This window comes from Pectinophora gossypiella, chromosome 17 (genome assembly GCF_024362695.1).
Source record: "Pectinophora gossypiella chromosome 17, ilPecGoss1.1, whole genome shotgun sequence".
Lineage (NCBI taxonomy): Eukaryota > Metazoa > Arthropoda > Insecta > Lepidoptera > Gelechiidae > Pectinophora > Pectinophora gossypiella.
The window spans coordinates 14,089,009-14,102,365 of record NC_065420.1 but is presented as its reverse complement, the minus strand read 5'-3'; the positions used below and the strand labels follow the sequence as shown (position 1 = coordinate 14,102,365).

The following is a 13,357-nucleotide window of genomic DNA, read 5'->3' as shown; positions in this document are numbered from 1 at the left end:
AACAAATGAAGATCACGTTTAGGTATAATAATGTATATTAAACAAATAGGTCTGACGATGATAGGAAAACGGAGAGCTCCAATCAATAAAATAGGCTTGCCCGCAATCTTACCTGATAGTTAAAAATAAATAAGAGAATAAGTGAAAAGTGAAGAAATGGACGAGTGGACAAGTCGACAAGTGAACAAGTGGACAAGTGGACAAGTGGACAAGTGGACAAGTGGACAAGTGGACAAGTGGACAAGTGGACAAGTGGACAAGTGGACAAGTGGACAAGTGGACAAGTGGACAAGTGGACAAGTGGACAAGTGGACAAGTGGACAAGTGGACAAGTGGACAAGTGGACAAGTGGACAAGTGGACAAGTGGACAAGTGGACAAGTGGACAAGTGGACAAGTGGACAAGTGGACAAGTGGACAAGTGGACTAGTGATGTAACGAATATTCGCATTCGCATTCGCATTCGCGAATATCCGCAAATTTTTGAATATTCGCATTCGCATTCGCATTCGCAAAATTTATGCGAATACTTAGCGAATGTTTTAGCGAAAGTTCATCTTGAGCTACATTAGAGTGGTGAAAATGTGTCGCTTTCTTTTTACATTTGTTAATGGCTGCAATGATTGATTCTTGTGACTTAAGCCCTTCTTTAACAATAAGTTGGATTTGGTGCGATGAACAATCAATGTTTTTAATGCTCAATAAAGAAATACCTTTTTTCATGTTAGTGCCACCATCTCTTACAATACATAATACGTTTTCTTTGGGAATTCCCCACGATGACAACATAGTTTCTAACTTTGCCGCTATATTTTCTCCTGTATGTCGCCCATCGTTGAATACTTCTGCTTTCAATACAATCATTTTTCGTTCAAAATTATTGGTAATTCCGTGACAAGTGAAACTTATACGAAACGTCAAACCTATCAAACATTTTAAGCGCGCTTTTTTGACATTTTAAAATATTCGCATTCGTATTCGCATTCGCGAATGTTGAAGATAATTATTCGCAATCGCATTCGCATTCGCGAATGTGAAAAATCCAACATTCGTTACATCACTAAAGTGGACAAGTGGACAAGTGGACAAGTGGACAAGTGGACAAGTGGACAAGTGGACAAGTGGACAAGTGGACAAGTGGACAAGTGGACAAGTGGACAAGTGGACAAGTGGACAAGTGGACAAGTGGACAAGTGGACAAGTGGACAAGTGGACAAGTGGACAAGTGGACAAGTGGACAAGTGGACAAGTGGACAAGTGGACAAGTGGACAAGTGGACAAGTGGACAAGTGGACAAGTGGACAAGTGGACAAGTGGACAAGTGGACAAGTGGACAAGTGGACAAGTGGACAAGTGGACAAGTGGACAAGTGGACAAGTGGACAAGTGGACAAGTGGACAAGTGGGCAAGTGGACAAGTGGACAAGTGGACAAGTGGACAAGTGGACAAGTGGACAAGTGGACAAGTGGACAAGTAATATTTACTAAACCATATAATATTTCCAACCATGCAGGGTTGGCTGGAAGAGATCTCTTTTAGAGATAAGCCCGCCTTTTGTTATCACATGTTTTCATTGTTTTTCCTTGTTATGAAAAAGAGTAAGAGGACTATATCTCTCTTGCACTTATGCGCTGTAAGAATGAGATTTTTGTATGGAATGTCCTGGGTAAGACTCCAGGACAAAGGCTTCACAAGACAGCCGCTTGTTCGCTTCTAATCGACCCTCATTTATGCATAGAATAAGGAATAATACTACGCATAGAACTGCAACTCTACGCTCCCCGCTAGTGTCTGAGCTAGGTTTGCCTCACCCCCTCGGTCTTACTTTAGTCTTCAATCGTACGGGCGTCAGACAGACGTCACACAGATGCGCGTGTACGATAACGTCAATGTTTAGTGTCTGTGTAAAGCGAGGTATGAAGTGTCCGGGGTGTGACTTAAGGCTCTTCGCTCTTACAGCACGCCCTTCCTTTTTTGCTGCCAATCAGGCTCAATGCTGCCTTATAATTAATCGCAGTTACTTAATTTCTTGATCGTTAGCTGTAAAAAGTAGTCGGATAATCGTTTCCTCGTACTGACGTAGTCAGTAACGGCAAGAGCGAGGTTATGTTATGCTAGGTTGTGATGAGATTGCCAACAGCTAATATTAGAACTGTGGAGATTGACCTGGTCTTGTATACATAACAAGAAATACCAGGGGGGGTTTAAAACGGTCACATCGAAGCAATTCATCTAAAAAAGCAATATAGCCATTTGACATTTGTTTGCATTGCGCACTTACTTTTATATGCGCAATGTCAAATTGCAATATTGTTTTTTTAGATGAATTGCTTCGAAGTGGCCTTTTTAACCCCTCAGTTATGCTAAATCCTATAACAAACAAGCCTCCATTGCTAGCCCTTGATGACATAAGTGTTACCATTAAATTAGTTTCTTCATCATTCCAAGGACGTATTATTGATAATTAAGTGAATTACTGATTATTGTATTTAGTTACTATTATTTGGCACACATAAAAAACATTAAAATTGTAAGTAAGTAAATCTTTTACTAAAAGTAAAAAAAATCCTTGCAAAGTAAATTAAAATCATTGGACGTGGGTAATTTATTTTTTACGAAATGGCAACAATGTAGGGTGGGACGACGTCAGCTGGGCTAACCTTGAAATGCTAGCTGTCAGTTTTGAGCATACCTGGTTTTCTTATACCGTGGACTGGGCAAAATACTTTAGAGGTAGTTATGTATTCCGGACCTACCGCGGGTACTGTAAGAGTCCCGACGTAAGCTTTCTAAGTATTGTATGAAGCGCATTCCCAGACCTCCGGCGCAGACGAACAACATCCGTCCTGCGCATTCAGCTTTAGATAAGCCCGAACTACCGGGAGGTATTGTTGTTTTCATAGCTTTCTTAGATCATAGAACTAGCTCATAAGTTTAGTCTTAAGTTGACCACTGTAAAGTACGCATTAAAAGGTTTAAATTCAAAATTCAATTTTTGCTTTTTAAAAAGAGTCCCTCGCTCCGCGGCAACTTAAGTGGCGCAGCCGGTAGGATATCCGCTATTGGAAGAAGCTGTACCCAGAAGACCTGCAACTCGGTTATCACGGGTTACAGTACGGTGGATATTCTACGAACCAAATAAATAACTTTTGGACAAGCGGCGTAAGACGAAGGACGAGTACTCTCTCGGTGGCAACGCACAACTCTAGTAGGAGGAAATGGGATCGAGCGGTCTGTGAGTAGACTTTTTCACTATCCTGTCTTATCCCTTTCTATTCCAGCTAATTGTGAGACTCATTTAGGTAGGGTCTGACAATCGGACATAAATTGCCGAATGTTTTAGACAGCTAGCATAGTTTAGATAGGATCTGACATTTGGTCACAATCGCCGAATGTTTTAGATAATTAGCATAAAGTAGTTAAGTGATCTGATTTTCTAAAGAAAAATAATAAAATATAATTGAACAGAAATAATTGAAGTGATTTATATTATTGTCTTATTTTGTGTCATTTACTTGTGTATTTTTATTGTGTTTTTATTGTGTTTCTATTGTATTTTGTGTCTTGTGTTATATTTTAAGTAGATAAAAATGACGCAACAAATTTCTCTTGTTCCAAACGAAATGCTAAGCCTTATTCCAAAATTCAGTGGCGAACCACAGTTGCTAAATTTATTCATTAATAAAGCTGAGTATGTATTATCGGCATATGCCCAGCAACAGGACAATCCACACCAAACGCAATATGTATTTCATGCTATTTCAAGCAGACTAATAGACAAAGCAGCACATTTACTAAGCGAAAGACAAGATGTGAACACTTGGTCTTCCTTAAAAGATTTATTAATCCTACATTTCGGTGACCCAAGGTCGGAAGAATGTATAGCTATCGAATTGGAATCAATGAAAATTAAATCTGGCGAATCGTATCACGATTTTTGTTGTCGAATCCAACAAGTGCGAAGCACTTTGTTTGCGAAAGTGAATCTATTACAGGATGAAGGCGTTAAGGCCGCGAAAATGATAATTTACAATAACACTTGCCTTAATGTGTTCATGTATAATCTGCCCGAGAACCTCATTAGGACGGTGCGACTTAAGGGTTCTAACACGCTCGAGAACGCCTTAAGCGTAGTTACGGAAGAAGTAAATTTCCAATTTCAATACGACGCGAAAAATAAGAACAAAACTCAACCCGCACAAGTTTCACAAACACCATTTACGAGAACAGCTCAAAATTTCAGATTCATTCCATCCGGTGCTGGATTTGGACCGTTTCCACAACAGTCCCGTAATCCTTTTACCCAACAATTCCAACCTAATAAATTCGGATTCACACCAAAACCCCAGTTCGGATATCGACCCCCGAACCAAAATCAAGGATTTAGATTTGGTATCCCCAACCAAAATAACTTTAAATTTGGAATACCTAATAACCAAAATTTTAAATTCGGTATCCCTAATCAACAAAATTTCAGATTTGGAATCCCAAACCAAAACGCACGATTTAATTTTCCAATGAATCATCCGTGGTATAGGCAAAACTTTAATAATCCGCAACAAACACGACCTTTGTATCAAATTATGCCTAAAGCCGAACCTCAGAAACCGCATGCATGTGCATTACCCGAGCCTGACGTGTCGATGCGGACTGCTACAGCGCAATATATGATCGACTCCCCTGACGAATATAATAATATCTACTATACCGATGATTTCTTTGTCCCATACGATTACAACTATGAGGAAAACTATTTCACCGCGCAAGATGATTTTTCTGAGAACTGCGAGGGCGTTCCTCCCCTTGAATCTGAGCAACAAGCTGAGGAAAGTGAATTGACTCCAACGGACTTGCCAGCCGAAAATTTTCAATCAAAGGCCTCAACAAAACCCCGTCTCAAATAATCCGAATAAATTGCGTAAATGCACTAAAATTACCCCATATTAGAATACCTGAAATTAACGCTACATTTATGATCGATACCGGAAGCTCTAGGTCATTCATAAGTCCCAAAAAGGCAAACGAATTTTTTGCAAAATTCAAAATTCTGGAACCATTCGAGGTTATCAGCACACATGCCCGTAGTTGCCATAATGAAGTAATACAAATTCCCCTTTTAAAGACATTTAAAAGCAAGTTACAACAAAAATTTTATGTCTACAATGTTGATAGTCGCTATGACGGTCTAATCGGCTCAGACTTATTGAAAAAACTGGACGCATCCATAGATATGAAACATCAAGTACTGCGGACCCGTGACACCGAAATACCCATACTATACGAAGCACCACACGAGTTGATTTTAGGACCTCGTACCGAAACTAGGGTTCGCATCCCAACTGATCTACAAAACGGACATGCAATTTTGGACTTTATAGAGTTCACCAAGGGTGTCCGCATGCCAACCGCAATAGTGAACTGTGTAGACTTTATGGCTACGTCAGTTATACAAAACGCTACTGACGACACCATAACAGTGACGTTTAATAAACCTCTGCCTGTGACACCATTCCAAGAGAACGAGATCATAGTAAATTTTACCGATCATAGTTACGACGTTGACGACCTATTGAAACAAAATTTACAGAGACTAAGACTGGACCATATGAACAAAGAAGAGAGAGACAAAATATCAAAATTATGCTACGAGTTTCGAGATATATTCTACAGTGAAGACATCCCGTTAACCTTTACAAATCAAGTAAAACACGAAATTCGCACGACAAATGAAGATCCAAATTATATCAGACCTTATCGTCACCCACCTGCACAAAATTTTGAAATTCAAAATCAGGTTGAAAAGTTATTGAAAGATAACGTTATTCGAGAGTCGCACTCTCCATGGAGTGCGCCAGTGCACTTGGTCCCCAAAAAACAGGACGCTTCTGGAAAAACCAAATTCCGTATGGTAATTGATTACCGTCGCCTCAACGACATCACAGTCGACGATAAGTATCCACTTCCAAACATCAACGACTTGTTTGACAAACTAGGCAAATCTACATACTTCAGTACCATCGACCTAGCGAGTGGATACCACCAAATAGAAGTAGCCGAGAAGGATCGACACAAAACTGCGTTCTCTACGCAAGCCGGTCATTTCGAATTTACCCGTATGCCTTTCGGTCTTAAAACCGCACCCGCGACGTTCCAGCGAGCAATGGACAATGTCCTCCGTGGCTTGCAAGGATTACATTGCTTGGTGTATCTCGACGATATAATCGTCTATTCATCCAGCCTACAAGAACACCTAGAAAAGCTAAGAAAGGTATTCGAAAGATTAAGAGCAACAAATCTCAAAGTCACACTTGATAAATGCGAGTTTCTTCGTAAAGAAGTACTCTATTTAGGCCATGTAATAACTAAGGAAGGTTTGAAACCAAACGATGACAAAATTAAAGCCGTTTTGAAATTCCCTTTGCCAAAAACAACTACGGAAATTAAAAGCTTTCTTGGTTTAGTCGGATATTATCGAAAGTTTATAAAAGATTTTTCCAAATTAACACGTCCACTTACTAACTGTTTAAAGAAAAGAAATCGGATTCAGATCAATCAAGAATACATTAACGCATTTGAAAAGTGTAAGGAGCTTTTGGTAAATGCCCCTTTGCTACAATTTCCGGATTTCACAAAACCCTTTGTACTTACTACTGATGCCTCAGACTATGCGATAGGTGCAGTCCTATCTCAAGGACCAATCGGTTCGGATAAACCAATCGCATACGCTAGTCGTACTTTAAACGATGCAGAAACCCGGTATAGCACAACTGAAAAGGAACTTCTTGCCATTGTATGGGCTACTAAATACTTCCGCCCATACCTATATGGGAATAAGTTCACCATATATACAGATCATCGCCCACTAACATGGTTAAAGTCCATGAAAGAAACCAATAGTAAATTAACTCGTTGGAAACTACGTTTGGCAGAGTTTGATTACGATGTCGTATATAAAGCAGGAAAACAGAATAACAATGCTGATGCACTATCCAGAATAAGGGTAAACGCAGTAGGTAACGATTCGGAATCCATGCGAGTCAATGTTGACGAAAGTGAACATAGACTCAGATCCTACTTGGATGACGTGGTAAACGAAGTAGTCAGACTAGGAAGCCGACCCCAAAATCGACGTAATGAGCAAGTAAACACAGATGATGTAATAGAACTCTCATCGGACGATGGAAGCGAAACCCCAAGGGCGGGACACAACGAATTGGAGTCCCAATTCCCAATCGTCTCACCATCGGAAAGTACCATTACAATCCCTGAAAACACTAATAGTAACACCGATACAATCCATTCCGCACGCGATATTGATACTAATGGAATCCCCATCTTGAACGAAGCAATCGACAGCAAACCCAATCAAATACTGGTTTATACCTGGAACAGAAATGAAACATCAATTAATAATTTGTCCAATTCAAAGCAAAGAATAATTGAAGTAACCTTACCTTTAAATAGACCGGATCTAGTAAAAGAATTCCTGAAAGGTTATGTAAGACCCAAAATAAAACAATTCATTTACTTCGAGAGTGAAATTCATCGCAAACAGTTTGTACAGGCATTTATATCCCTATTCAAGAAGGGCGCTGTACATCTCATGGAATGTACCAAAAGAGTAATAACCGTTGAAAATGAAGAAGAACAGAGACAGATAGTGCTGAAATATCATGAGGGCTCTACATGTCATCGTGGTATAAAAGAAACTTTAATGAAATTAAAACGTGTCTATTATTGGAACAATATGGACATTACAGTAACCGCTATTATCAATTCCTGTGAAACATGCAAAAAACTTAAATACGATCGGAAACCCTTCAAACCGGAATTACAGTTAACGCAAACTCAGAATAAACCATTTCAAGAACTTTTTATGGATGTATTCTCTATAGAAGGACAATACTTCCTCACAATAGTAGATGCTTTCAGCAAACTGGGACAAGCTATCCCTATCCCAAGTAAAAACACCCCTGAAATAGTACGCGCATTAATTTCGTACTTTTCTTATTACGGTACCCCTAGAATCATAAATGTAGACCCCGGCACAGAGTTTAATAATACCCTTTTGAAAGAAACCTTATGTTTCTACAAAATAAACCTTCATATCGGAACTCCGCACAACCCAAATTCCATGGGAATAGTAGAGAGGTTTCACTCTACCATTTTAGAAATTTATCGTATCGCAAAGTATGAGCGAAAACTTACCGACGCAGCTTCCGTCATGACGTATGCTATCATGGCATACAACCATACAATACATTCTACTACTGGATTAACCCCATTTGAAGTAGTATTAGGACACACGGATTCCTCAAACGCGTTTGATGTAGACTTTAATAAACATTACACCCAAAAACTAATCAACGATCATGCGAACCGAACAAAATTCTTATATAAGTACCTAACAGAGAAAATGATAGACCACAAGGAAAATATTAGGGAAAAGCGAGGAGGTGAGAAAAACATTAACTTAGACGAAGGAGAGACAGTTTACATCAAAGGAGTGAACACTAGACGTAGCAAAGACAAACCACGTTTTGAAAGGGCAATAGTATCTGGAAATATAGTTAGGAACACTGTACCCATCCACGTTAGGAACCGCGAAACTAAGGTAACTATTAAGGATATTCGACGGCCCCCACAGGTTCGCGACCGTGCTGCTGGTAATGAGCATCCAGAGCCAGAGCCAGGCCCTTCAACTGCAGAAGATTGAACGGAACCCTGGAATACTTCCTGTGAGAAAGGGACGCGCCATTATTACCTACGATAAATGGTTAATTTTTAAGACATTAGATTTAAACCTTGTATATGAAGATTTAGAGCTCAATGTTAATCGACTTGCGGATCTAAACGAACATGTGCTACATTATTTTAAACAAAACATTACCTCCGAATGCACTGATATTAAAGTACAAACTGAACATATAAAGAACATAACCATACAAAAGTTTAGACAACTTATTCCTTCTGTCAGACAAAAACGAGGACTGTTAAACCCAATAGGTTCACTAATTAAAGTTTTAACGGGGAACTTAGACAACGAAGACGCAATAAGGTACGATAGTCAGATCAGTAAATTACAACAACAACAACATAGTGTCTCTATGAAAATCGCCTTGATAACCGAAATTATGGGATCTGTTGCAAATGTAACAAATGCTACGAAGAACAATTTTATCCAGCTCGATAAAGAAATACACGATTTGAAAATATTACTAAATGAATCAATCCAAACAAGCCAAAGTATAAATAAAGTTATCCATGTCTATAGTCTTTTCTTACATAACTTCCAAATGCTCTACATAAAGCTGGACGAAATTGAAACTGCCGTTGCATTTAGTAAGGTAGGAACTTTACATCAATCGATTATTGATACCGATGAATTTATGACTGTACTTAGGAAAATAGAATTAACTGATAAATTGGTTTATCCCGTAGAGTTAAATAATTTGATAAGAATTGAACAATGTGTAGAGTTAAAAGCGTTTTCTAAAGAAAATCAGATTACCTTTATTATTGAAGTTCCGTTAGTCAGATCCGAGAGTTATCATTATTATCGAGTCTTGTCATTACCTGTAACAGATAACCTAAATCTAACTACCCTAATAATTCCTAAATATCCTTACCTTATTGTGAATCAGTCGAAAGCTCTGTCGCTCTCCCACTCTTGCCTGGAAATAGAAAGAAGCATCTTCATGTGTCATGAAGACTCCATTGTTCCGCCGACTATGGAAGATGTCTGCATCACCGATCTACTGAAGTTCGTCATTAATACCACCATGTGTTCCCCTATTCACGTGGATATAACAAAATTCAAGTTACAGCCAATAGAGTCAAATCGTTGGATATTCTACTGCAAAACCGCTACTCTAATGACGTCACAATGTGGAGAGGATGTCACTAGAACATATGTTGAAGGAACCTATATACTTACCATTGAAGACGCCTGCGAAATAACAATCCAAAATGTAACTCTGAAACAACACCGATCGAAGGCGGGCAACGTTTTATATGAGAAACTTCCAATAATTGATCTTCCATCACTGTCGACGTCAAAGCCAGTCGTCTCGAAGAAACCACTTAACCTGGATGAAATAGATTTACAGACCCTGCAAAGCCTGTCCCATGTCCTGAAAAATAGTGAAAGTGAATTAGTTAGTGAAGTGAGCACATATGGAAGTGTAGTGAACGCAAGAAACATTAGTATAGGGACTCTACTTCTCTATGTAATCATAATTTTAAGTATTTTCATATATTCATTTAAACGTTTTAAGAATTTCATATTATCAGATCGGAATCATCAAAGGGCTGAAAACCACCCCTCCGATAATTCCAATCTTATGGAGGGAGGAGTTATGTATTCCGGACCTACCGCGGGTACTGTAAGAGTCCCGACGTAAGCTTTCTAAGTATTGTATGAAGCGCATTCCCAGACCTCCGGCGCAGACGAACAACATCCGTCCTGCGCATTCAGCTTTAGATAAGCCCGAACTACCGGGAGGTATTGTTGTTTTCATAGCTTTCTTAGATCATAGAACTAGCTCATAAGTTTAGTCTTAAGTTGACCACTGTAAAGTACGCATTAAAAGGTTTAAATTCAAAATTCAATTTTTGCTTTTTAAAAAGAGTCCCTCGCTCCGCGGCAACTTAAGTAGGTTGTTTGTGTGTATGCACGTCTGTTTGCACCTAACTTCTAAACCAACTGTCAGAATTTAACAAATGAGGTGTCACTAGAAGCGTATTAATTGTCCGGTAGTTATAGGCTATGTGACGTTAGGGTAAATTCAATGTGGCGCCCTCTAGAGGACATAAACTGAGGAGGAAAATTTTTTTTTCTCCCAATGGTATTGTATTGGTTATTAAATGAAGGGGCTTAATTTGCACATTACAAATATGTACATAATACTAGCTCTTACTTGCGGGTTTGCTTGTATTTACCTGATAATTACGTTGAAAACAATTGCACAGACATGTTCTAGGGAGGTTTTATATCCAAATCTTACATAAGTACATAATAGAAGCACGTTATCTTAATAAGTAAAACCCCAAAATAATATAAATAAAAACAAGTTTGAAAACGGAAACCCGACTACGGAAAAATTACACTCTTATTTCATACTTTTCAGAGAAAAAATATATGTATATGTATAAAATATATTCAAAGTGCAACTATGTTACCTAATTAATACAGATATTTTTGAGTTTAAGTTAAAAGTTTAAAACTTTTTCCAACATCGCTGACAAACCTCCACAAGCTTAGAGTCGAGCGCAACATAATAACATAACAAAACATCACGCCTGTATCCTAGAAGAGGTAGGCAGAGGTGTATATGTAAACACTCACTCTTCGCGAGTCCTCGCTAGGAGGAGTCGAGCATTGTGCTGAAGTTGTTTTGACAACTTTGATCAACAATTCTTTGACAATTGCGCCAGGCAGTGCGCTGTTGTCTTAAACTATAGCATGAACTACAAACCTCGTAAAATTCTCAGCATCACCACTTAAACAACTGTGCACTAACACTAAAACCAACACAAAGATAATACTCTTCATCTTCACTAACTTAGTTCTTCACTTCACAAAACAATTCTTTAATCATTTTCTTACTTTTCCTTTTTTAAAAACTAATTATAATATAAACACTTCTTTCTTTTAATTTAAATTTTAAACTTGCTTAAAATTAGAACATTTTGAAATTCGGAATTTAAAATACATTCATATATTTAAACTTAAATATTAAATAAATAAAAACACAACGACCAATTGCAAACTCGCAATCTTGGGAGAACTTTGTTATAAATAGGTATGTTCTTTTTTAGTTCGTTAATTAAAAAGTAGCGCGTAACTTCGCTCCAAGTTGGGAAGTGGAATAACGGACGTCACGACGAGATGCGCCGGCGCCACTGACTAGGCAGACCGGTGTCACAGTACTAAGTACTACCAGTGTATCAGCTACATAGAAACCTGAGACTTTCAATCACTTGTCGGAATGCTAAGTATAAATATTTACGTGGTTAGCAGCGAGCTAAATACTTAGAATGAAAGTACTCGTCTTATTAAGTTTAAAACTCACATTGTTATCTCATCTTTAAACCTCTGTAGATTTTCTAATAAGTCTTGCCATTACTATCCGTTTTACTTTATAAGTATGTAAGTAAGCTATGGGTCCTTAGTTCTGCTGTATTGGCACAAAAAATAAATATCAAAAGAAGGTAAATAAATAAAAAATATATTAAGTTGCAGTACTGGACGTATAGTTGGTGTATCAGTGTTGCTGACCGTACTAAAGGTCGCGCATCGCGGTTTGTATGCGATCAGTCGTTACAAACATTTTTTACATCAACTTTTTATATTATAATTTAATGCCCAGTCTATTTGATTGATGATATGACAATTATAAATGGTTGGACTTAGTCAGACGTAAATATTTTTGATTCAATGAGGTCAAGTTTTTTTATTGATTGCATTGTTGAGACAACGAAAAGTTAGGGAGACAGACTTATATCCTAACAGGGTTATTATTGAGCCACCAAAGGAGCATGGCTAATGCAACAGCTACTTATTTACATCAGTAAGTAGTAACCAGGACCAACTGCTTAACGTGCTTTCCGAAACACGGATCATCTTACTTTAGGACAATCAGGTGATCAGCCTGTAATGTCACCAAAATCCTACACAAAGTGATTTTTGTGATATGTCCCCACCGGGGTTTGAACCCTATAAATTTTACCTACATACATAAAGAAAGCGTCCAAGCGTCCAAGTCGTCACGCCAAGTTGGACGTTTGCCGGAGGGACTGGCCGGAGTGCGCACAGGACCGCGAAAAATGGAAAGAGGAAGGGGAGACCTTTGCCCAGCAGTGGGATCTTGTAGGCTAGATTAGATTAGACATAAACAAAAGCCCGTGATTCGTAATGGAGAGGGCATAGCCACAACTATTTACAATCAGACGACAGCTTGCAGCTACTTCTTGAGACGAAGTTATAACGATCGCTTATGAGCATTTGGGTGTGGTGGACTCAACTAGTTGGCCACCTAGTTCCACCCACATGCAACAGATGGCGCCACATTTAATAATGAGCCTTCAAGCAGTCGTGAAACGCGATATCGAAGTTTATACAGTTACAGTAGTTACACAACCGCCAAATAGGTAAGTAAGTATGTCAAGAAATAAAGAAGAAAGAAAATATTTCTGATTACTCAAAACAATCAATACGATAGTATTAATTATGTAGCCGTATGGTGTTATAATTTAGACAGATGGCATTGGCTGCTAAAGGAGGAAAGATGATAGATAATCAGCCTTTAATTAATTACACTGTGTTAGGGAGTGCTTTTTGTTTTTTTTTTAATGTT

At 38.5% G+C, this 13,357-nt stretch overlaps 1 protein-coding gene across 1 annotated transcript in view; it reads right to left on the bottom strand.

The window, feature by feature from the left end:
- The window catches only part of LOC126374139 (pregnancy zone protein-like), a 35,044-nt gene extending 23,425 nt beyond the window's left edge, over positions 1 to 11,619 (bottom strand). Inside the window, exon 1 of the mRNA XM_050020596.1 lies at positions 11,477 to 11,619. Within this exon, the coding sequence (XP_049876553.1) occupies positions 11,477 to 11,553 (77 nt within the window). The 5' untranslated portion in view covers positions 11,554 to 11,619. The remainder of the gene's footprint in view (positions 1 to 11,476) is intronic.
- Positions 11,620 to 13,357: the final 1,738 nt, after the last annotated feature.